At 38.2% G+C, this 25,206-nt stretch overlaps 1 protein-coding gene across 2 annotated transcripts in view; it reads right to left on the reverse strand.

Moving 5' to 3' along the window:
* Positions 1–3,460: 3,460 nt before the first annotated feature.
* The window catches only part of NAF1 (nuclear assembly factor 1 ribonucleoprotein), a 40,508-nt gene continuing 18,762 nt past the window's right edge, over positions 3,461–25,206 (reverse strand). The window contains exons 5-8 of one of the 2 annotated variants that reach the window (XM_003129014.7): positions 12,288–12,448; positions 9,443–9,494; positions 6,026–6,128; positions 3,461–4,386 (exon numbers count right to left, since the gene is read on the reverse strand). In XM_003129014.7, the coding sequence (XP_003129062.4) occupies positions 3,923–4,386; positions 6,026–6,128; positions 9,443–9,494; positions 12,288–12,448 (780 nt within the window). In that variant the 3' untranslated portion in view covers positions 3,461–3,922. The remainder of the gene's footprint in view (positions 4,387–6,025; positions 6,129–9,442; positions 9,495–12,287; positions 12,449–25,206) is intronic. The other variant, XM_021101311.2, reaches the window with a different exon arrangement.

Here is a 25,206-nt window from a genome sequence, read left to right on the forward strand (position 1 = left end):
AATTGCTAAATAAATTTAGGTTCTGAATAGGTCAGGATGACAAGCAGAGAAAGGCTTTTGGAATATTGGCAATTTATCTGCAGAAAAGGACACAAATGTGTATTGCTGTTTTTATTCTGAATGTATTAAATCATACAATGTAAAATGTATTAAATCATAGTGCACCTGCAACATTACAATGACTTCTAATTATTTTACTTTCCAGATTGCATTCTACTGCAAGTATTTATTTTTTAAGTTAGAACTGAGAGCTTATTATCCTTGGAATCAAACATGCAACGTCAGAAGAGAGATGCTGTGACCACATATTATGTGAACACAACAAATTCACTCTACAAAACTTTAGTTTCTAACTCTTCTTCCATGTACTGAGATGAGCACCTAAGGACAGTGTCCTGGCTATTTCTCAAGCAACAGAAAAGAACTCAACTATGGGATAGCATGGAAAATAATTACCAGTAAGCTTTAAGCCAGTTAATTGTATTGTCTTAAAATGTTTAAATTCATAAAACTGAAAGCAAATGCTAATTACTGTTGAAAGAGAATATAAATGAAACATTAGATCTGAGATTTTTCTCTCCCCAAAGTAATGTCTTAAGAAAACTTGTCCTTAAAAAACACACTAAGATTTCTAACACTTGGGGACTTTAAATACTGCTTCTTTTTTATTAAAGTGATTGAAACTCAGATCCTATCTATTCATCAACCATGTTGTAAAAAAACTTCTTTTAATTTTTGGGGCCATACCCATGGCTTATGGAAGTTTCCAGGCTGGGGGTCAAATCGGAGCTACAGCTGCCAGCCTACGCTACCACAGTGAAGTGGGATCCGAGCTGCGTCTGTGACCTACACCACAGCTCATAGCAATACCAGATCCTTAACCCACTGAGCAAATCCAGGGATTGAACCTGCGTCCTCATGAATACTAGTCAGGTTTTATCTCTGAGCCACCATGGGAACTCCAAACGTATTGAAATTTTTTTATGGACTTAGTTTTATCAACTACAGCACAAAAGGAATGGGGTGGGGGTGGGGAGAAACAGATCAAAGATGAAGCTTCTCAAAGTCTCCAGAGTCCCCAGGGGTGGGGAGCCCTGCACCACACTCACTGCTATGGGGTAGGATCTATAGTCGTCCAACTTCACAGAAGAGACGGGTGTGTTTCAGGATTCAACTTTATGACTTCACTGCTGTCTCAGAAATGTGTTTTGTTAAGTTCTGAAACTATACCTCCTCTAGGTCTCCACTTGGTTCTTTCAGTGTTTATTCTAATATGTGGACAAGTCATCCAATTACCATGAACCACATTCACTGTTCTGTTTAAAGGAGAGTTACTCATCTTATAAAACAAATACATTAGCTTGGGCAGTAATTCTTATTTCATTTTACCATATTTACAATGGCAGATGTGCAAAAAGCATCTATATTCAATCACGTGAAAGTCAATACACTTGATTATAGGTTTATATAAAGAATTCTCTGTTTGAGAAAAGAAACACTATGTGGAGAACATTTAAGTATTTACCTTGGAGTTCCCATCACAGCTGTGGAAACGAATCTGACTAGCATCCATGAAGCCACAGGTTTGATCCCTGGCCTCACTCAGTGGGTTAAGGATCCAGTGTTGCCATGAGCTGCAGTGTAGGTAGCAGATGTGGCTTGGATCTGGAGCTGCCATGGCTGCAGCAGCTGTAGCTTCCATTCGACTCCTAGCCTGGAAACCTCCGTATGCCACAGGTGCAGCCCTGAAAAACCAAAAAAAAAAAAGCATTTAACTTTATACTGGCTAGTAGTCGAGAGATCCACAGGATTTTAAAGGCAGCACTGTTAATTAAGATTGAGATTGAGATGGGGATGATGAAAGTTGTACTTTTCTCTCTTCTAATAAGAGACAACTTGGTTCCTCCTCTTAAACTCCAAACATCACACAGCTGAAGATACAGCTGAGAACCAAGTGAGGTACCACATATACAACTGAACCACAATCTTCTCTCTTCTCCCGTCAACCCCCACCTTACCACCACCCCAGCAGAAACCTCTTCAGTCCGAGAGAGAAGGGCCAACAAACTGAGGTAGATAAATCTACCCTGAAATCTCCATAGACTGAGAATAAACCCTTAAATTCATCACCTGGGGGGACCTGTTCAAAGGGGTTTCCTGGGTCTTCTCTCAGAATACACTGAATTTTAAGATAAATCCAAGAATGTGCATTTTTAACAAACTATCCAAAGCTTCAGTGATTTCTGAAAAGCCCTGAATTAAGTACCGGGAGGAAGGCAAATTAGACCTAAGTGTTTAAGTAGCAGCTTCATTGAAAGCAGAGACCGAACTGCATCATTCATCTCCAAGTGTCTTCAGGTATATTAAACAGCTACTCTCTACTTTCACAGAGGTGAGATTTCCTACATGCCATAGGGATTGTAACCACTACTGACTTACTGCTAACTAGACAGCAACATCTCATGCTCCCCACCCTCATGAAAGAGCTTTAGTTTCCTTAGTCCCATAATCTACGAAGCAAGTCCTAAAGAGAAGGTGCAATAATACTACAGGAAAGAATCACAAAGCACAACACACAGAAGGTCCATGTACACCACGGCAGGAACCTTTCCACGAGTGCCCAGGAACCCCAAAGAGGCTCCTCAGCCCGTGGGGAGGTGAGTCCACAGGCCTGAGGTGAATCACAGGTGACCCTAACAGGCACACATATATTTCCATAATATATAATTAAGGAACGAAGGGTGGAGAACACTGAGTACGAAGTGCTGGTCTGAGAATGAGAACTAGGTCTAACCCCTGCAGCTCGCTGAGCAATCTTAGTGACTTGACTTCTCAGGGTCCACAGTCAGGCTGCTCCATGGTTAAGTGAGGGCTCGTTCAGCCTACTTTCCAAGGCCTCTTCTACTTCTGATATTCTGGGCTTTCCTTACATTTATGTTTCATGAATACAGGAAACGTGAAAGAATACCCACTGGTCATTTAATTCAAAGCTCTAAATTCAATCAGTCATTCAATAAATATTTACTAAGCACCTAACCCCTGCCAGGCATCCAAGGGTCTGAGAAATGGATGTGGAAGACACAGTCTCCCAGTATTCACATGTTACCGTGAATGTGTAACATACTTTACTGAGAATAACCCTTGTGTCTAAGTGATTAAATAGTAAAGCCTACTGGATCTTGCCCAAATATTGGAAAAAATCTGCACAGATAATGGAAAGCTCATTTATATAAAACAAATATTAACTCTACATATAGATAATGCTTCTAATATGTAAGGCTTTCTTCTCTGTATGCTTCACTGCTTAAAAAAATAACAATAGTACAGGAATTATCTTGCACAGTGGGTAAAGGTTCTAGCACTGTCAATGCAGCAGCCTGAGTCACTGAGGCAACACAAGTTTGATCCCTGGCTACAAACTTTCACATGCATGGAACAGCCAAAAAAAAAAAAAAAAATACTACATTTAAATTTATTGGTAAATCATATTTATAATCAAAATTAACTTTCAAAGTACAAGTTTATAAAAATAGTTTAAAGGCTTTTAATAAGACTTACCTTATTTTCAGACACACCAAGAAGACAATTATTTTCAGCATAGTTTAATACATGATGGAACTTGCTCCAAGTCTATTATTAGATCTTTACATAATCTTTAATTGGGCAGGGTTTAGTTTTAATTAAATATTACATAATTGGACTTTCACCCCATCAATTTAAAGTTAAATTCTCATGAATACAATTTCACAAAGGTTATAATATACATATATCAACTGAATATATACCTCAACTACTTACAAGTGAAGGAAGCATTTAGTAATTTACAGTGTTTTAAAAATCTAGCTCCATAATCTCTTTAGAAAAAAAATCCTTTCCATATAATATACAAAGTCCACATTTCTCAGGAAATGCATACATCCACCTAATAGTAAGGTCCAAAATGAGAAGAATTACTATCTTCAGAAGAGGAGGGAGGAGGCAGTGGTGGGGGTGGTGGGGGTGGAGGGAGGGCGTATGGTAAGGGAAGTAATTGGTGAGGGGCCACCGCAGGTGTAGCCCAACCCATGTTTGCAGATACAGGCGGTGGCGGCGGGGGTGGGGGAGGGGGAGGAAGGGAGAAATTGTGTATGTCGAACACGGGAGGAGGGAAAGGGTACTGTGGCATCACGAGACTATCCTGTCTCTGAGGTGGAAATCCTGGGGTCTCCTGAGGCGCCATGGGTCCTGAGTGGTAAAACTGTGGCAGTGGGGGCTGGCCAGGGCAAGGCCGAGGGTGTCTACCCCGAGAAAATCCCCGCGTGAATTCTCTGTTGCAATAGCCTGCTGAAGGCTCCGAGGCAGAGCTGTGAACATTCCAATTCTGGTGTACTTCTGCAAAATCTTCACCTTTAGGGAAAAAAGGATAACAAAATTCAAATTAATTTTAATACATCAAAAATACAGTTTAGGTGGCCAAGGGGCACATGAAAAGATGCTCAATATCAATAAATTATGAGAGAAATGCAAGTCAAAACTACAATGAGGTATCAGTTCAACCCAGTCAGAATGGCCATCAATAAAAAAAATCTACAAAAATAACAAATGCTGGAGGGGATGTGAAGAAAAGGACACCTTCTTACACTGTTGGTGGAAATGTAAATTGGTACAACCACTGTGGAGAATGGCATGGAGGTTCCTCAGAAAACTAATATAGAACTACCATAGCACCTAGCAATCCCACTCCTGGACCTATATCCGGATAAAACTGTAATTCAAAAAGATCCATGCACCCCTATGTTCACAGCAGCACTATTCACAATAGCTAAGACATAGAAATAACCTAAATGTCCACTGACAGAAGAATGGATAAAGTTATGGTACATATGTACAATGGGATACTACTCAGCCATGAAAAAGAAAATAATGCCATTTGCAATGACAGGGATGACCTAAAGATTATCATACTAAGTGAAGTCAAAAAAAGACAAACATCATATGATATCACTTATATGTGGAGTCTAAAATGACACAAATAATGAACATATCCACTAAACAGAAACAGATTCGTGGACACAGAAAAGAGACTTGTGGTTGCCAAGGGAAGGGAGTGGGTGAGGGGAAGGACTCGGAGTTTGGGACTGGAAGATGCAAACTATTATATACAGAATAGATAAATAACAAGGTCCTACTGTATAGCACAAGGAACTATATTCACTATTATGTGATAAACCATAATGGAAAAAAAAATCATGAAAAAGATATGACAACGAAAAAGAACATACATGTATAACTGAACCACTCTGTTGTACAGCAAATACTAACACATTACAAATCAACTATGACTCTAAATTAAAATTCTTAATTGTAAAAAATTACTGTTTAAAACTTTAGTAATACCTTTTCTTTAACTTCCAGTGTATCTTAATAATTATACATTTATAAGGCTTAAAATTATCAATTTTAAATGAATCCAAAAGGTCAGAGGATCAGGAAAAGAAGTATGTTTCTTAAGAAAAAAGTACTGATGGGGAGTTCCCATCGTGGTGCAGTGGTTAACAAATCCAACTAGGAACCGTGAGGTTTCGGGTTTGGTCCCTGGCCTAGCTCAGTGGATTAAGGATCCGGCATTGCCGTGAGCTGTGGTGTAGGTTGCAGACGCAGCTCGGATTCCACATTGCTGCGGCTCTGGCGCAGGCCGGCAGCTACAGCTCTGATTAGACCCCTAGCCTGGGAACCTCCATATGCTGCGAGAGTGGCCCAAGAAATGGCAAAAAGAAAAAAAAAAAGAGAAAAGTACTGATGGGCACAAATGATTCTACCAGGCCCAGTTTGCCTTTTAGCCCTGGGAGCTCTTTTTACATCCATAAGCTTGAAAAGCACCCCTGAACAACACATGACTCCGACTTCCCCTGATCAAGGCTACCTCAAAAGCTAGCCAGATGACAGAAAGCAAAGAGAAATCTAGATGTTTCTCTCAGGTTTATTACTGAGGAACTTACATAGATGTAAATGAAGATTGAAAATGACTATTATTACATTTACTCACCTGGTTCATTAAATTCAGATCTGAACTTTTTCCGCCCTTGAATCTGAGATTTTTTCCTCTGTTTGGCTTCTTTTTCCTTTTCATCATCACTGAAATCTAAGGCCTTGCACAGAAAAATATACAGACTAGGTCACATGCATTCACAGATTCAGTGGTACATACTTGGAGGTGAGGAGAAAAATTATATTATTTAACAATGACCCTGAAAGAAAGTTACCCTTTTCAATTCTTAATATTTACTAGTAATATTCAAATAAATTAGATGATAGAAAAAGCAAGTAGTTTTTGAGAAATGCCTAAGAACTCTAACACAGGTTAGCAATCAGGATGAGTGCTTAAGATGTTTTTAAGTTCCCAGACAGTTTCAGATAGCTAACTATAAAATGCTGATCTTTCAGATATGGGTATTCCCTGGCTAAAAACATCTGGCTTTCAGCACAGAGTCAAGATTCTTCATGGTGCCAGCTGCCAAACAATGCTAAAGAAAGTAGTTAGGAATAAACAAATACAAGAATTATCAAATCTAATATAAAAATGAAAGATAATATTTTACCTTTCATTCATTCAAAAATTTAAACATACCAATTATATGCCAGGCAATGTTCTAAATACTTTTATAGGTATTAATTTTTTAAATAATATAGTGGCAAGCAATGATAAGGCAAAGTATGGAGAAAATCACCAGGATGTTATTTAGATAGGACTGGAGGAAAAGACTTTTGATAAGCAGATCCATGCATCATCCAACTTTCAAAAGGAAATCATTTCAAAATACAAGGTAGAAAATTTAGATATTCCTAAGAACTGGGATCCACTGTTAGAAGCCTACAAAAAAAACCAAACCTAGAAGCTATGTAACATTTCTATAATTTCTTGGAATTCGATATTAATTATTATATTAATTTCAGAAAACATCATTTCAGTAAAAATATGAAAGCAATAGTTCTTCTGTGGCACAGCAGTTAAGGATCAGACATTACCACTGCAGCAGCGTGGGCCACCGCTGCTACAGTGAGGATGCTATGGCGAGAATTTGATCCCTGGCCTGGGAACTTCTATGTGCTGGGGTGTGGCCATTTTTAAAAAAATATCAAAACAGGCTGTGAATATATGCGTTCGTATTTAAAAGGAAGAAACAAAATATATGTGAAAATTCTTTTATGGGATTCTCAGTATGGTTTTGCTGAAATATATTCTAGGTTGAATCTTCCATGAACTAGGAGTTCACATACCTCAGAATCCATAATCAAATTCAAAAATATAAGCTAATTTTAGTACCTTCAAATACATGATCTTTTATTACTGATCTTAATGTGCTAGCATTTTTAAGCTCATATTAAATTTGACATCTGCCAGATACTAGAAAGTACTGAGATCAGATGGAAGACCTTCCTTTCTGAAACTGTGCAGTCAAATAAAAGAATAGATTAATAGGCCAATAAACAAGTGCTTATGACTTAGTGCTCTGGGAGCATGGGGCTAAAGGGAAAAGGGCCAGGAAGATTTGATACTGGTGACGCAGTGAGGAATCAGCAATGATCAAGGGAAGGGACACTTTTGGTGTCTGGGAGTAAGACATGCATAGCAACGGTGTATTAAGAGAAATAAAAGTGGTCCAAAAGACAAAGTGAAAACTTCTTATAGAGCAAAATGACATGATGAAACTGGAGAAGTTAGTGAAGACCCTTACTGGACCATTTTCAAGAACTGTGCATTATCCTAAGAGCAGGAGGGATATATCAAAGAATCTTAATTGGCAATATTTTAGAGAGACTACTTTTCTGATATTTTATTATCTCTCAAAATCAGAGAAAAATTTACATTTCTTGTATACAAACTGATTCAAACTTAGTCTCTAAACATTTATTCAACTCAAATTATGTATTCATATGTTACAGATGGATGCAGAGATAAATAAGATGTATTCCCTATTATGCTTCTTTATGCAAGTTCAATATTTCCTATTTTCATGGCATGATTTTTTCTTTAAGTTTAGATCCCACAAATTCCAAATTCTAATACACAATTAAGACCAGGCAATACTATATTACAAAATCTGATCATAAAATAAACTTTACAATCTCAGAGATATTCATATTATGGAAAGAGACATTTAATCAATACTTGGAAAAAACAACCACCTTCAAATGAAGTATGCTGGGATTTAATTTTACTATTAATTTAAGCCAATTTTATAAACTATTAATGATTCTATAATTAGCGACCTCAATGCTTAGATCTGAAACAATAGGGATATATTATTATATTATTTGGTTGCACAAGGATTTCAAGACCCTTGTGAGTCCCTGAGTGCTTTAAGTGAATCTTGACGGTCTTAGTGGAAATTACAAGTACACATGACACAAACCAGAAAACATAATCCTGTGGCAATGCGGATGCTAAGCCAGGAAGGTTGGATGCCTAGGTGACCTCTAAGTGGGCATCCCCTGACTCAGGCCTCAGCAAAATCAGAGATAAGCACAGAACATGAACCTTCAGCACTGCTTGAGAACATCAAAAATAAGCAAAGTCAAATCTGTAAATACCAAGAATTTACAACACTGAGAAACCTCATCAGAACTACTGAGCACATTTAAGAACTCTGACTTACAAGAATTACATAAGTTTATACAGTATTTAAGAATGTACACCCTCACTGTTGTAAAGTTTATATTTTAAAAACTTAAAGACCTTATGCATCAAGCTACTTTATAAGACATACTGAAGCGGATTCATGAAGAATAAGAGCACTCTTTTAGGAAGGTAATTACACTGTAAAAAAGAAGAGGTAGGTAGACTCTAATCACTTTGCACCACCCAAAAAAAGGCTGCTTATTCAAAGCACCATCAATAGTCTTGTGTTCCACATGGTGGATTTACTAAAGAAAAACTTGTTTTAAATTTTTCTTTTTATAGCTGCACCTATGGCACATGGAAGTTCTTTGGCTAGGGATCAAATCAGAACTGCAGTTGAGGCCTAAACCACTGTCACTGCAATGCCCGATCCAAGCTGTAGCTGTGATCTATGCTGCAGTTTATGGCAACACCAACCAGATCCTTAACCCACTGAGTGAGACCAGGGATTGAACCTACATCCTCAGAGACAGATCCTTAACCTGTTGAGCCACAACAGGAACATCAAAAAAAATTTTTTTTAATAATGACAACTTTGCCTTCACCATGTATCAACAAAATTGATAAAAACAGGACATTATGAAAAAAATAAGGGGATAATTACTAAAATGTGAGCAAAAAACATTTATTTTTCCTGAAATGATCAACACCTCTTATTGAAAGATGACCTGGGAGAGGGAGGGTCACAGGCTCCAGAAGAGAGTGACTAGGGAGAAGCAGAGGGGCCTCCTCCAGGTCAAAAAGGACAGTTTACAGGACTCAGTCCGACCCTCTTATACTTACTTCTGGTGGTGGTTCTTGATCATTTTTCCACGAGGCATCTGACCCCCTATCCCTAGGGGAAAAAACAAAGGTCAAAGGATCAAAGTCTCCGTTAGTGCTTATAACGTAATAATGTGGAAGATGATAAAGTAGAAGAGCTAAGCGCAATGCTTAATTTGCAATAAATATGAAAACGGGGCAAAGAATAATGACCTATTTATGTGGTCTACCCCTTGTTTAGAAACTGTGGGAAGGGCACACATAACACTAGGACGGAGAATGGGAATGAGACGCCAAGGCCGAGAGGTGCAGGGCAAAGTCGTCCTGGGAGCCTCAGGTGCTCTGCTTCTGACGCCCTTACGCACCTGCACTCAGCTCATAAAGTGCCCACAATAAATGCTTGTTCAGCACCAGCTCTCGGTCATTTGCTGCTGTTCCAGGTGCCAAGTACACAACAATGAATACAGGCAACCCCTCAGCTAATAAGCATTACAGTAAGCATGACACTCACTTTTAATTTTATCTTTCAAATCTTGCCCGATTTTGGAGTTCAACAACATCTTGTTATTCAATTACATTAAAATATTGCAAAGTATTAGCAGTAGATGTCGTCCTCACTGCTTGAAATCGAATCTCAAAATTATGAGATTCTCAGGAATTCATTAAAATTATCAACCCATTAATTTTTTAAAACCAATTTACAGATATCAGTGGGCTGGCACAACATGAAAATCATTAAGTCTGCTCAAAAATTTTAATTTGGAACTTCGACATTACAAACAAGGCATCATTATTAATGACTTTTCTGCAACTTAAAAAAAAAAAAAAAAGAATTTTAAGCATCCTTTTACACCCTCTCATTTAATACAGCTCCAGGACCCCTCTTTATACCATCTCATGCCCTGCAGTGCCCTTAGCCTGGAGCCTTTAAAAGTCATAAACAAGAAAAGTTCTCCAACTAACACATCACCACAGAAAATCAAAATTAACTAAAGATCAAGCAACATTTAAAATAGCATCTTTAACAAGAGAGTAAGTTCATGGGATGCTAAGATTAAAAAGGCTAGGAAAAGAAAAGGCTAAGATTGGCCTTTCCAGAGGCCAGTAAAACTGAAGAGAAGCTTCTCCACCTCAAAGGTAAAGGAGTCCCCGTGATGGAAACAAAAAATAGACCCAAACAGTCTTCTTTAGGTGGGCTTCTGCACCCACAAGCCAACTTTTTATTTTCTTGTTTTTTTCTTGTCGGACAAAATTCTTGTTCTTGAAAATCAAGAACAAAGACTACTTCTATTATTTAAAATCTTCTAAAAACATCTTCAGAAAATCTGTTTGATTTATTCAGTTTAAGCTAAAATACTTTATCTGTTAAAAGCTAAACATATGGTACATCCAGAGCGACATCCTAATATTCAAAACAGAATGAAATGTAATTACTTAATGCATGATTTTGTAACATACTAAAATCATTATGACTTGTCTATTTGATTCACATTTCTTGTCAACAGTTACACAAAAACGTTAACCTTCCACAGGCTGACGAGCACCTCAAGTTCCTTCAGATAAGTATGAGGATTCTTAAACATAAGTTTGATCAACTACCAGGAGCAGAATGTTCATCTCATTTCAGAGTTATTCCCCATAACTGAAGCTCAAACTGAATTCAGTCTGAAAGTGATGGAGGGCTTCCTTGCGCCTTGTGCCCTGCATCTGGGGCTGCTTTGTTAGACAAGCCACTAGGGCTACCTCCCCCCAACTGGGATTCCTCTGAATCTCCTGCAGACCCAAAGCTTCAGGCTTCACCTGTATTTCAGGTTTCCAACAGGAATAGAGCTGGACTTCAAAAGGCTTTGGGCGTCCAATCAAGTACCATGTCTTTTGGGATTTGAGACTCTCCCACCCTCCCTCAATCCTTTGGGGTCTTTGCCTCCACCCCTAATTGGACAATATTTTTATTGGTTCATATTCACTACATCCTTCCAAAGCATTCAACTTACGGTTATAGAAAAAGCTATTCTACTTGAATCCATTTGACACTGGTTGGTACAATAATTAATTATGCAATTATAAAAACAAATTCAACTGATATAAATAGCTCTACAGCTAACACCTGACAACACAATTTACACCTGGCAAATATACAACTAACCAGTGGGAGCATAAATATGCAGAAATATTACCAGCCACATGCCACAGGCATCTACAGGTAGAATGGAGAGCACTGGTCTACTGTTAAGTCAACTCTGTTAATCTCAATTTGATACACAACTCTCCAGGAACACTACAGTTTTCTTCTTTAAGTTTACAATTTATAAACAACTTGAAATTCACTCATTTTCTTTTTTCCTCTTGAGAATTGTAAAGTTTTATTAAATAGTTAAACCTATGAATATAACCCAAAGAAATAAAAGTTTTTTTAAAAACGTTATAATATTAATACTAAAGTAGCATGTATATAAAAGAAAGTACAATGGAAAAATTAATGAATTAAAATTCAGAAAATGGGGAGTTCCCACTGTGGTTCAGTGGGTTAAGAATCCGACTGCAGCAGCTCATGTCTCCACAAAGGTGCAGGTTTGAACTCTGGCCCACCACAGTGGGTTAAAGGATCCAGCATGACTGCAGCTGCAGCTCAGATTCAATCACACAAGAAAATGCGCATGGCCCACGTGTACTGTCATTTTGGGCAAGAGATATAAATGATCTCTACCTGTAAAATCTGATAACTGTAGTTCTCAGAGGTGCTACCAGGAAGATAAATGCACTCTTTGGAAGACAAATAGCTTTTATTTACAAGAAACCACATCACTAAGAATTATTCCTAAAACAAACATTAGAAAAGAGTTAACATGCCAAAAAAAGTACTTACTGTTTAAGTTTTTCTGTGAATATATACTGGGTAAAGTCTTTCATTGATGGAGCAAAATACATAGTGTCCTTTATTTTAATACCTTTACTCTCAATGTGCTCTGAAGAATTAAACCGTAATACGTAAAATGGATGCGCAACAGGTCCAAATATCTCAAATATCTATAAGATAGATGAAATAGAAAGATCTCCATCATCATGTAAAGTAATGACTTCAACAGTTAGCAATACTTTTAAAAAAACATTTATGAATGTTTTAAAAAGTTAATTTTGTCAACATATTAGGAAATAAATGTCATTCCTGCAAAATCATGCCCCGAAATTTTGATCATAAATGCACTAGCTTATTCCAGATTTCCTTTCCATGAATCTAAAATAACTGTAAAGAGTTTGTTTCTTGCTAAATTTAAATCATTTTGTGCTATCAACTACATGCAAATAATACATTGTTTTTTATTACTGCTCATTTAAGTTGTAAGGTACAAACAAAATTACAACTTTGGCAACTTTTGAGAAAAAAAAAAATGCTGTCATTTTAAATCTTATGAAACTTTTAGCTTCTGCTTTTAGCTTCTGCTGTTTCCAAAGAGCAGTTAACATTTTAACAGTATTAAACCACAACTTTCTCTAATTCAAAAAGTACTAACTAGATTTAGACTTGAAGTTGTATATTTCTCAAAACCAAAGATGTTATGCAGCCTTTAATTCTGAAGGAAAGGAATGCTTTTAGCACAGATTTGTACTTTTCTTTAATGTTTTATAAATGAAAGGAAGCCTCCTGATTTCGAACTTTTCTCCATATAAATGTCTGAGTTTTTAAATATGTTTCTGATAATAAATGTTCATGTATTATAGAAACTAAACCATGAAAATCAGTGGATTTTCCCAGTCTTTTTTTTTATTAGTAAATTTTTTTCTGGAGTTCCTGTCGTGGCTCAGTGGAAAGGAATCTGACTAGACTCCATGAGGATACAGGTTGATCCTTGGCCTCCCCAGTGGGTTAAGGATCCAGTGTCGCCGTGAGCTGTGGTATAGGTCACGGATGCGGCTCAGATGTGTTGTTGCTGTGGCTGTGGCTTAGGTGGCAGCTACAATTCCAATTTGACCCTAGCCTGGGAACCTCCATATGCCACATATGTGGCCCCGAAAAAATATATATATTTTTTTTTTCGTGAAACTGTATCATAGTTTTGTGTGTTGCTCCCTTTTATTTTATTTTTTTAACCATTTTTAAAAATTGAAGTATGTAGTTAATTCACAATGTGTTAGTTTCAGGTGTATTAACAAAATGATTGTTATACATATATATTTCTATTTTCTTTCACATTCTTTTCCATTACAGGTTATTACAAGATACTGATTATAGTTCCATGTGCTATACAGTAGGTCCTTGCTGTTTATCTCTTTTACATGTAGTAGTGTGTATCTGTTAATCCCAAACTCCTAATTTATCTCTGTCCCTCTCCCTGCTATCCCCTTTGGTAACCAAAAATTTGTTTTATATATTTGTGAGTACATTTCCATTTTGTAAACAAGTTCATTTCTATCATTTTTTTTAATCCACTTAAAAGTGGTATCCTATGATGTTTGTCTCAGACTTACTTCGCTTGGTATCATAACCTCTAGGTCCGTCCATATCACTGCAAATGGCATTATTTCATTCTTTTTATGGCTGAGTAATATCCCACTCTATGTATGTACCAATTCTTCTTTATCCATTCCTCTATCAATGGACATTTAAGCTGCTTCCAGGTCTTGCCTAGTGTAAACAGTGCTGTAGTGAACACTGGTGTGCACATTCCTTTTCAAATTAGAAGTTTCTCCAGATAAATGTCCAGCAGTGGGATCACTGGACGGCCATACTACTCCTCACAGTGATTGCACCAATTTCCATTCCCACCAAGGGTGTAGAAGGATTCCCATTTCTCCACACCCTCTCTAGCATATACTTTCTTTTTTTTTTTTTTCTCCCACTGTACAGCAAGGCGGTCAGTTTATCCTTACATGTATACATTACATTTACATTTTTTTCCCCCACGCTTTGTTCTGTTGCAACATGAGTATCTAGACATAGTTCTCAATGCTATTCAGCAGGATCTCCTTGTAAATCTATTCTAAGTTGTGTCTGATAAGCCCAAGCTCCCGATCCCTCCCACTCCCTCCCCCTCCCATCAGGCAGCCACAAGTCTTTTCTCCAAGTCCATGATTTTCTTTTCTGAGGAGATGTTCATTTGTGCTGGATATTAGATTCCAGTTATAAGTGATATCATATGGTATTTGTCTTTGTCTTTCTGGCTCATTTCACTCAGTATGAGATTCTCTAGTTCCATCCATGTTGCTGCAAATGGCAATATGTCATTCTTTTTTATGGCTGAGTAGTATTCCATTGTGTATATATACACCACATCTTCCGAATCCAATCATCTGTTGATGGACATTTGGGTTGTTTCCACGTCCTGGCTATTGTGAATAGTGCTGCAATGAACATGCGGGTGCATGTGTCTCTTTTAAGCAGAGTTTTGTCTGGATATATGGCATATATTTCTTGATGATGGCCATTCTGACTGGTGTGAGGTGATTCCTCACTTTAGTTTTGATATGCATTTCTCTGTTAACTAGCAATGTTGAGTATCTTTTCATATGTCTACTGACCATCTGCACATCTTCTTTGGAGAAATGTATATATATATATGTATATATACAATCTTTTATATATACATATTTTTTTCTACTGTACAACATAGTGACCCAGTTACACTTACATGTATACATTCTTTTTTCTCACATTACCTGTTCCATCATAAGTGAAGAGACAGAACTCCCAGTGCTACACAGCAGGATCCCACTGCTAATCCACCCCAAAGGCAACATTCTACATCTATGTACCCCAAGCTCCCAGTCTCTCCCACTCCTTCCCCTTCCCCCTTGGCAATCCACAAGTCTATTCTCCAAGTCCATGATTTTCATTTATGTGGAAAGGTTCCTTTGTGCTGTATATTATATTCCAGATATTAAGTGCTATCATGTGGTATTTGTCTTTCTCTTCCTGACTTCACTCAGTATGAGTCTCTAGTTCCTTCCATGTTGCTGCAAATGGCATTGTGACTTTTGATGGCTGAGGAGTATTCCATTGTGTATACATACCACATCTTCCTAATCTCATCATCTGTCAATGGACATATGTGTTGATTCCATGTCTTGGCTACTATAAATAGTGCTGCAATGAACATATGGATGCATGTGTCTTTTTTAAGCAAAGTTTTGTCCAGATATATGCCCAAGAGTGGGACTGCTGGGTCACATGGTAGTTCTATGTAGTTTGCGAAGGTACCTCCATACTGTTCTCCAGAAGGGTTGTACCAATTTACATTCCCACCAACAGTGCAGGAGGGTTCCCTTTTCTCCACACCCTCTCCAGCATTTGCTATTTGTGGACTTATTAATGATGGCCATTCTGACTGGTGGGAGGTGGTACCCCATGGTAGTTTTGATTTGCATTTCTCTAATAATCAGGGATGTTGAGCGTTTTTTCATGTGCTTGTTGGCCATCTGTATATCTTCCTTAGAGAAATGTCTACTCAGGTCTTTTGCCCATTTCTCCATTGGTTGTTGGTTTTTTACTGTTGAGTTGTATAAGCTGTTTGTATATTTTAGACATTAGGCCCTTGTCAGATTCATCATTTGAAACTATTTTTTCCCATTCTGTAAGCTGCCTTTGTGGTTTCTTTTTGGTTTCCTTTGCTGTGCAAAAGCTTGTCAGTTTGATTAGGTCCCATTAGTTTATTTTTGCTTTTATTTCTGTTGCTTTGGGAGACTGACCCAAGAAACAGTCATAAGGTTGATGTCAGAGAATGTTTTGCCTGTGTTCTCCAGGAGCTGGATGGTGTCTTGCCTTATATTTAAGTCTCTAAGTCATTTTCAGTTTATTTTGGTGCATGGTGTGAGGGTATGTTCTAGTTTCACTGATTTGCATGCAGCTGTCCAGGCTTCCCAGCAATTTCTGCTGAAAAGACTTTCTTTTTCCCATTTTATGTTCTTGCCTCCTTTGTCAAAGATTAATTGACCATAGGTGTCTGGGTTTATTTATGGGTTCTCTATTCTGTTCCATTAGTCTGTCTGTTTTGGTACCAATACCACACTGTCTTGATGACTGTGGCTTTGTAACAGTGCCTGAAGTCTGGGAGAGTTATGCCTCCTGCTTGGTTTTTGTTCCTCAGGATTGCTTTGGCAATCTGGGTCTTTTGTGGTTCCATATGAATTTTTGAATTGTTTGTTCCAGTTCTCTGAAAAATGTCATGGGTAATTTGATAGGGATTGCACTGAATCTGTATATTACTTTGGGTAGTATGGCCATTTTTACAATATTAATTTTTCCAACCCAGGATCATGGAATATCTTTCCATTTCTTTACATCTTCTTTAATTTCCTTGAGGAATGTTGTATTGTTCTCAGCATAAAAGTCCTTTACCTCCTTGGTCAGGTGTATTCTGAGGTATGTGACATTTTGGGGTGCAATTTTAAAAGGTATTCTATTTTCGTATTTCTTTTCTAATATTTAATTGCTAGTATAAAGAAATGTGACTGATTTCTGAATGTTAACCCTTTTTTTTTTTCTTTTTGCCTTTTCTAGGGCCGCACCCATGACATATGGAGGTTCCCAGGCTAGGGGTCTAATGAGAGCTGCAGGTGCCAGCCTACACCAGAGCCACAGCAATGGCTGATCCGAGCTGTGCCTGTGACCTACACCACAGCTCATGGCAATGCCGGATCCTTAACCCACTGAGCAAGGGCAGAGACTGAACCGGCAACCTCATGGTTCCTATTTGGATTCATTAACCACTAAGCCACGAAAGGAACTCCTGAATGTTCTTATATCCTGCTACTTTGCTAAATTTGTTGATCAGTTCAAGTAGTTTTGGGGTTGAGTCCTTAGGGTTTTCTAATAGTATCATGTCATCTGCATACAGTGACAGTTTTGCCTCTTCTCTTCCTATTTGGATGCCTTTAATTTCTTTTGTTTTTCTGATTGCTGTGACTAGGACTTCAATATTATGTTGAGTAAAAGTGGTGAGAGTGGGCATCCCTGTCCTCTTCCAGATTTTAGTGGGAAGGCTTTCAGCTTTTCTCCAAGGTGTATTATATTTGCTGTTGGTTTGTCATAAATGGCTTTAATTATGTTGAGGTATGTTCCCTCTCTATACCCTTTTGGTGAGAGTTTTGATCATGAATGGATGTTGGACTTTGTTGAATGCTCTTTCTGCATCTATTGAGATGATCATATGGTTTTTGACTTTTCTTTTGTTAATGTGGTATATAATGTTGATTGATTTGCATATGTTCAACCATCCTTGTGCACTCGGGATGAATCCCACCTGGTCACGGTGTACGATCTTTTTGATGTTGCTGGATTCGGTTGGCTAAAACTGTTGAGGATTTTGTGTCTATATTTTGGCCTACAGTTTTCTCTTTCAGTGGTATCTTTGTCTGGTTTTGGAATTAGGGTGATGGTGGCATCATAGAATGTCCTTGGGAATTTTCCTTCTCCTTCTACCTTTTGAAAAAGTTTAAGGAGGATGGGCATAAGATCCTCTTTGTATGTCTGGTAGAATTCGCCTGTGAAGCCATCTGGTCCTGGACTTTTATTTATAGGGAGTGTTTTTATGACATACTCAATTTCATTTCTAGTGATCGGTCTGTTCAGTTGATTTCTTCTTGATTCAGTTTTGACAGGTTGTAAGACTCTAGAAAGTTGTCCATTTCTTCTAGATTGTCAAATTTGTTGGCTTATAGTTGTTCATGGTATTCTTGTACGGTTTTTTGTATTTCTGCAGTATCCATTGTGATTCCTCCTTTCTCACTTATTTTATTTGGGTTTTTTCTCTCCTCTTCTTGGTGAGTCTAGCCAGAGGTTTGTCAATTTTGTTTACCTTTTCAAAGAACCAGCTCTTGGTTTTATTGATTTCTTCTATTGTTTTTTGAATCTCTATTTCATTGATTTCCTCTTTGATCTTTAGGATTTCCTTCCTTCTACTGACTTTAGGTGTTGTTTATTCTTCTTTTCCTAATTAATTTATGTGGTGTGTTGTCAGTTTGAGACTTTTCTTTTTTGAGGAAAGCTTGTATTGGTATGAATTTCCCTCTGAGCACTGCTTTTGCGGCATCCCACAGATTTTGAGTGGTCGTGTCTTCATTATCATTTGTCTCGAGGTATTTTTTAATTTCCTTCTTGATTTCCTCATTGACCCATTGGTTTTTAGTAGCATGTTGTTTAGTCTCCATGTAGCGGATTTTTTCTCATTTCTTTTCCTATGGTTAATTTCTAGTTTCATGCCATTGTGGTCAGAGAATATACTTGAAATAATTTCTATACTCTTCAACCTGTTGAGGTTAGCTTTGTGCCCCAGGATGTGATCAATTCTTGAGAATGTTCCATGTGTACTTGAGAAGAATGTATATTCTGATTTTTTTGGATGTAATGTTCTGAAAATGTCAATTAGAAAAGTCTAACTTTTCTATTGTTTCCTTTAGGATCTGTGTTGCTTTAATTGTTTCCTGTCTCGAGGATTCATCCATTGATGTGAGTGGGGTGTTAAAGTCTCCTGCTATGATTGTATTCTCATCAATTTCTCCTTTTATGTCTGTTACCATTTGTTGTAGTTATCTGAGGGCTCCTATATTAGGGGCATATATATTGACAATTGTAATATCTTCTTTAATGGATCCTTTAACCATTAAATAGTGTCCTTTGTCTTTCTTTACAGCTTTCACATTAAAGTCTATTTTATCTGATGTGAGTATTGCAACTCCTGCCTTCCTGTCTTGTCCAGTGGAATGAAATATCTTTTCCCATTTCCTCACTTTCAATCTATATGTGTCTTCTGCGCTCAGGTGAGTTTCTTGTAGACAGCAGATTGTAGGTTTTTGCTTTTTTATCCAATCAGCCACTCTGTGTCTTTTGATTGGACTATTCAGTCCATTGACATTTAAGGTGATAATTGAGAAGACGTTTATTCACTGCCATTTTAAACCTTTTTTTCCAGTTGATTCTATGTTTCTCCAGTCTTCCTTTCTTTTTAGTTGGATGCTTTCCATTTATTTTATGCTTCAGTACTTTTCATGTTTTGTGAATGTAATGTTTGGTTTTGATTTTTGATTGCCCTGTTTTTCAAGTATGTTAAACCCTTCCTATAACTGTTTGCTTTGGCCTCATTGTCCTATAGGCTCAAACACTTAATTAAAATTAAAAAAAAAAAAAAGTGGAGTTCCCGTCGTGGTGCAGTGGTTAACGAATCCGACTAGGAACCATGAGGTTGCGGGTTCGGTCCCTGCCCTTGCTCAGTGGGTTAACGATCTGGCGTTGCCGTGAGCTGTGGTGTAGGTTGCAGACGCGGCTCGGATCCCGCGTTGCTGTGGCTCTGGCGTGGGCCGGTGGCTACAGCTCCGATTCGACCCCTAGCCTGGGAACCTCCATATGCCGAGGGAGCGGCCCGGGAAATAGCAACAACAACAACAACAAAAGACAAAAGACAAAAAGACAAAAAAAAAAAAAAAAAAAAAAAAAGTTATTTATTTCCTTATTTCCCTTGTCCACATTGTATGATTTTGATGTCTTTTTTTTTAAAAAAAAAAAAAAAAAAAAAAACATCTTCATGATTAGATCTGTATGTGGCTCATTTAAGTGACTGCTTTCTAATTGTGGTTTCCTCCATCCTAGTTCTTCTTTTTATTTATTTATTTTTTTAATTTAGAGAAGCCCTTTCGGTATTTTAGAATGGGTTTAGTATTGCTGTACTCTTTCAGCTTTTGTTGCAGAAATTCTTTATTTCTCCTTCTATTTTAAATGATATTCTTGCTGGATAGATGTTTTCCTTTCAGCACTTTAAATGTATCTTAATACTCCCTCCTGGCCTGTAGAGTTTCTGTAGAGAAATCAGCTGATAGCCTTATGGGGGTTCCCTTATAATTAATTAATAATCCGCTATCATTAACTTTTGCCATTTTTATTATAAAATGTCTTGGTGTGTGTCTATTTGGGTTCAACTTGTTTGGGGCCCTCTGTGCTTCCTGTATCTTGAAATCAGTATCCTTTAGATTTGGAAAGTTTTCAGCCATAATTTCTTCAAACGTACTTCCAATCTCCTTTTCTTTTTCTTCTCCTTCTGGAATTTCCTATTATACATAGATTGGCCTACTTTATATTATCCCATAGGTCTCTTATATTGCTTTCATGTTTTTTCATTTGGTTTTCTGTATGCTGTCCTGTTTGGGTGATTTCCATTATTCTATCTTCCACATCACTAATTCCTTCCTCTGCATTATTCATTCTGGTCTTCATTGCCTTTAGCTCAGTTTATCTCTACAAATGAATTTTCTAGTTTTTCTTGGCTCCTCCTTATATTTTCTAGTTCCTTTCTGAGGGAATTACTGTTTACATCTTCTCTTAATTCCTTCAGTATTTTCACTATCTCCCTTTTGAACTCAAACTCTGTCAGACTACAGAGACCTGTTTCACTGTTGACTGCTTTAGCTGAATTCTCCTGTTGCTTTAACTGGGAAGGGTTTCTGAGCTTCTTTATCTTGCTTGCATTTTTTTTTTTTTCCTGTGAATTTGGGGAGGCCAAATTGTAGTCTGCACACTTTGGTGCACGCTGCGGCAGTGGGGCACTTCCCGCAGCCAGGCTGGGCTGGTCAGGGCGTGCCTCGGCAGCGGGGCCAGTCCACCCAGTCCACCGCAGATGGCAGGCAGCTCCTAGCTGCCACAGTGGGGTTGGAGGGAATGTGCTGTGAACACTCTGCTCTCTGCTAGTTGGCAGGTAAGCACACATGCTAAAGCACATGGAGTTTTCTATGGCAACCCGCCCCTCCTCCTCTCCCCTCTCCAACAATGGCTCCTTGTCTCTCCTGAGGGTCTGGACCTTCTCCCAAGTTCCCTCTGTCTTGGCTTTCCACTTCCCAGTCCTTAGCATATCACTCCTTCTGCCTGCGGCGCACCAGTCCTTAGTCCCTCAGGCTGTCTCCACACCACCAACCCCAGCCTGCTCACAGGGACTGACCTCTGAAGCCTAGGTCTCCGTGCCCAGCCACTACCTGAGCATCTCAGTCTGTGGCGTCCGTGCCAGTGGTTCAGACGATCTGTGCCTCTCTCACTCCGCTTTTCAGGTCTCAGACCTGCTGCTGCGCTTTTCTCAACATCTCAGAGATCCCTCCGACTTGGCTGATCTTTCTATCAGTTAGGTGAATTCCCAGGGTGTAGGTTCCCTTTGTCCTTCACAGCTCCCTCTCGGGAGTGCTAGTTCTGTCCTTATTCCCCTTCTCTCTCTCTCCCCTTTTCTGTTGTTTTAACCAGTTATGTCAAGAGATTCTTGCCGTTTTTGGAGGTTTAAGTTCTTTTGCCAGCATTCAGTTGATGTTCTGTGCAAGTCATTTTACATGTAGATGTGTTTTTTTGTGTGTGTTTGTGGGAGAGGGCGAGTGTGTCCCCCTACTCTTCCACCTTCTTGCCTCTCTGGTGAGAAATGTATATTTAGATCTTCTGTTCATTTTTTGGTTGGGATAGGTTTTGTTTTTGATTTTTTTTTTTTTTTTTTTTTTTTTAATGGCCGCACCAATGGCATTTGGAAGTTCCCAGGCCAGGTATTAAACCCAAGCCACAGCTGTGACCTATGCCACAGCTGCAGCAATGCCAGATCCTTTAACCAACTGTGCCAGACCAGGGCTCAAACCCACACCTCCACAGCAAACTGAGCCACTGAAGCTGGATTCTTAACCCACTGTGCCACAGTGAAAACTCCAATTAGGTTTTGTTGTTGTTGTTATTGAACTATGTCAGCTGTTTGTGTATTTTGGAAATTAACCCACTGTTGGTTGCATCATTTGCAAGTATCTTCTCCTACTCTATGGGTTGTCTTTTCATTTTATCTATGCTTTCCTTTGCTGTGCAAAAGCTTTTAGGTTTAAGTCCCATTTGTTTATTTTTGTCTTTATTTCCATTACTGTAGGAAACATCCAAAAAAAAAAAAAAAAAAAACCTGCTGTGATGCATGTTAAAGAGTGTTCTGCCTGATTTTCTCCAGGGGTGGATAGTATCCAGTCTTACAACTTTTTTTTTTTTTTTTGTTAGGCCCACACCTGTGGCATATGGAAGTTCCCAGGCTAGGGGTTGAATCAGAGCTGCAGCTGCCGGCCAAAGCCACAGCTAAGCAGAATCTGAGCCACATCTGCAAGCTACACCACAGCTCAAGGCAATGCCAGATCCTTAACCCAGTGAACGAGGCCAGGGATCAAACCCGCATTCTCATGTATACCAGTCAGGTTCATTACCACCTGAGCCACAAAAGGAACTAACTCCCAGGTCTTTAATCCATTATGAGTTCATTTGTGTACGTGGTGTTACAGAATGGTCTAATATCATTATTTTACATGTAGCTGTCCAGGTTTCCCAGCACCACTTACTGAAAAGACTGTCTTTTCTCCATTATATATTCCTTGGTAGAATGTAATTGGCCATAAATGCATAAGTTTATTTTTGGTTTTTTATCTTATTTCACCGATCTACTACTCCAAAGTTTATGTTTTGCAATGTTAAACATATTCTTCATAAGCATCATGTCCATGGCTATCTAATACCTCTTTATAGATCTAGCACAATTTATTTAACTTGTCATATACTGTAGAACATTTAGGCAGATTACAATTTATTCAATGTAAGAACTGATGTTATGATGAACACTTTTATATGTCATCTGTACTTCAGACCTCCTGAAAATTTATTTTTAAAGGATGGAATTATTGAAGCCAAAAGTATGATTATTATTTAAATTCTTGACGTAAATTACCGACTCTCTAAACTCAGACAAATTTAAATCAACTGCAATGAAAGTGCCTATTTATTATATCCTCAGTTGCTTGCTTTTGATAATAAAGATTCTCATCTGTTAGAAATTAAAACAGATAAGGAAAAAAATTTGCTTGAATACTCAAAACTAAATGCAAAGAAAATGACCAAGAAATTCATGTTATAAAGATATAATAGGTGGCATAGGTTAGTCACTTTTTAAAAATCCCATATTAAATAAATCAACATTAAAAGCAGAAATTGATTCACTACCATCAAAAGGAACTAATCATTATTAAGATTAAAGTGCAAAAGGTAGAAATTCGAATATGAGGTTGCCCTCCTTAAATCAGCAGGAAAGGGAGAGGGAGGTGGAAAGGAAAAAGAATCAGATCAGACCACTCCATTTAAGTTCTTTTTCAGCTTTGTAATTTTTGAGTAAATGAGGACAATTCTACTTCCTTACAGAATTTCAGTGAATTTTAAAAGATACACAAAACATTTATCACTGTGGCTGATTACTATTGTTATTGGAGAGGAGAGGGAAAAGGATGAATATTCAAAGGTTTAACACTGAAGGCAAAACTAATTTAGGGTCTAGATAGAATATGCTAAATAGCTAAGAGATTTGATTTCATTTTTGATCACTAGTTTAGTTGATACTCTCAACCCTCCACACCCCCATCATTATCTTGGGGATTATTTCAAGGTGCTTAGATTTACAGTCGAGTATTTTTGAAAGACCTGTCACTTGCTGAATTTACAAAGCCTTCTATGTAGTATTCAGAGAGAGACTGAATTTTTCCCTCTAGACTTATACCATATAGCTAAAGGTATACATAAGTGTCATGTTTTTATATAACACCTTCCAAAGTCAAATGACAGAAAGGCTGAGTAATAATATTAGTCAGGACTGTAAGTTCAAATGTACTGGAGGATATAAGAAATATGAGTTTAGATGGTTTTAAAATTGGGAAAGTGTAAGAGTTCCCTAGTAGCCTAGTGGGCTTGGCATTATCACTGCTGTGGCTCAAGTTCAATCCTTGGCTCAGGAACTTCTGCTTAGCATGGGCATGGCCAAAAAAATTAGCAAAATGTTGAGTATTTTGAAATTAAAATTGCCTAGGTTAGAATTACAGAAAAAGGAATCATGGAAACAATTAATTTTAAGTCCCAGGAAATGTGTTTCCCTTGCCCATCTCCCTCTTCCACTCAGGGCACAGGGTTTCTTCTCCTCGTCCCTTCCCACAACCTGCCCACTCACTTCCCTCCCTCCCTCTTTCCAACCCAAGGTTAAGCCTCTAGAATCTCTCTGACCCCTGAGAGTTTTAGCACTTCTTCCTCTGAATCAAAAGAACTAAGATTCACACTTGAAACAAAAGGACTGAGCCTAGGTACCTGAAAGGGAGATTAGCCCAGAGCCATCCTCCAGGCATGAAAAAGTCCTTTCTCGTCACAAACTTTCTCAAGAATTGTCAAAAAACCTTAGCTCTGGACACCAATTAATTCTGCCACTGACGCTTGCAATCCTGCTGACTGCTTTGCAATCCTGAGATTCATTTCTCTTTGGTAAATTAGTCTATCCACCTAAAAAATAGGCAGTGCCAAGGTGGCAGGACCCTAATAAAAAACCTGATCCTGGAGTTCCCATCGTGGCTCAGTGGTTAATGAATCCAACTAGGAACGTGAGGTTGCAGGTTCAATCCCCGGCCTTGCTCAGTGGGTTAAGGATCTGGTATTGCTATGAGCTGTGATAGGTCACAGACACAGCTCGGAGCTGGCATTGCTGTGGCTCTGGTGCAGGCCAGCGGCTACAGCTCCGATTAGACCCCTAGCCTGGGAACCTCCATATGCCACAGGAGTGGCCCTAGAAAAGGCAAAAAGACAAAACAAACAAACAAACAAACAAACAAAACCTAATCCCTTTCTAATTTGTGTTAGAATGGAACGGTAGGAAAAGGCATAGAAAAGAGAAAAGTTATGTGAGCTAATCCAGTAACACAGTTCAAAATACATGCTTTTTTCTGATTAAACACAAACTATATTTCTTAAAACAAAAACAACAACAAAAAGAAGCCAACTGTTG

Source organism: Sus scrofa, chromosome 8, assembly GCF_054392235.1.
Source record: "Sus scrofa isolate SSC_HxYL_T2T_F1_AM1 chromosome 8, Sscrofa_HxYL_maternal_Yorkshire_Landrace_v2.0, whole genome shotgun sequence".
Taxonomy (NCBI): domain Eukaryota; kingdom Metazoa; phylum Chordata; class Mammalia; order Artiodactyla; family Suidae; genus Sus; species Sus scrofa.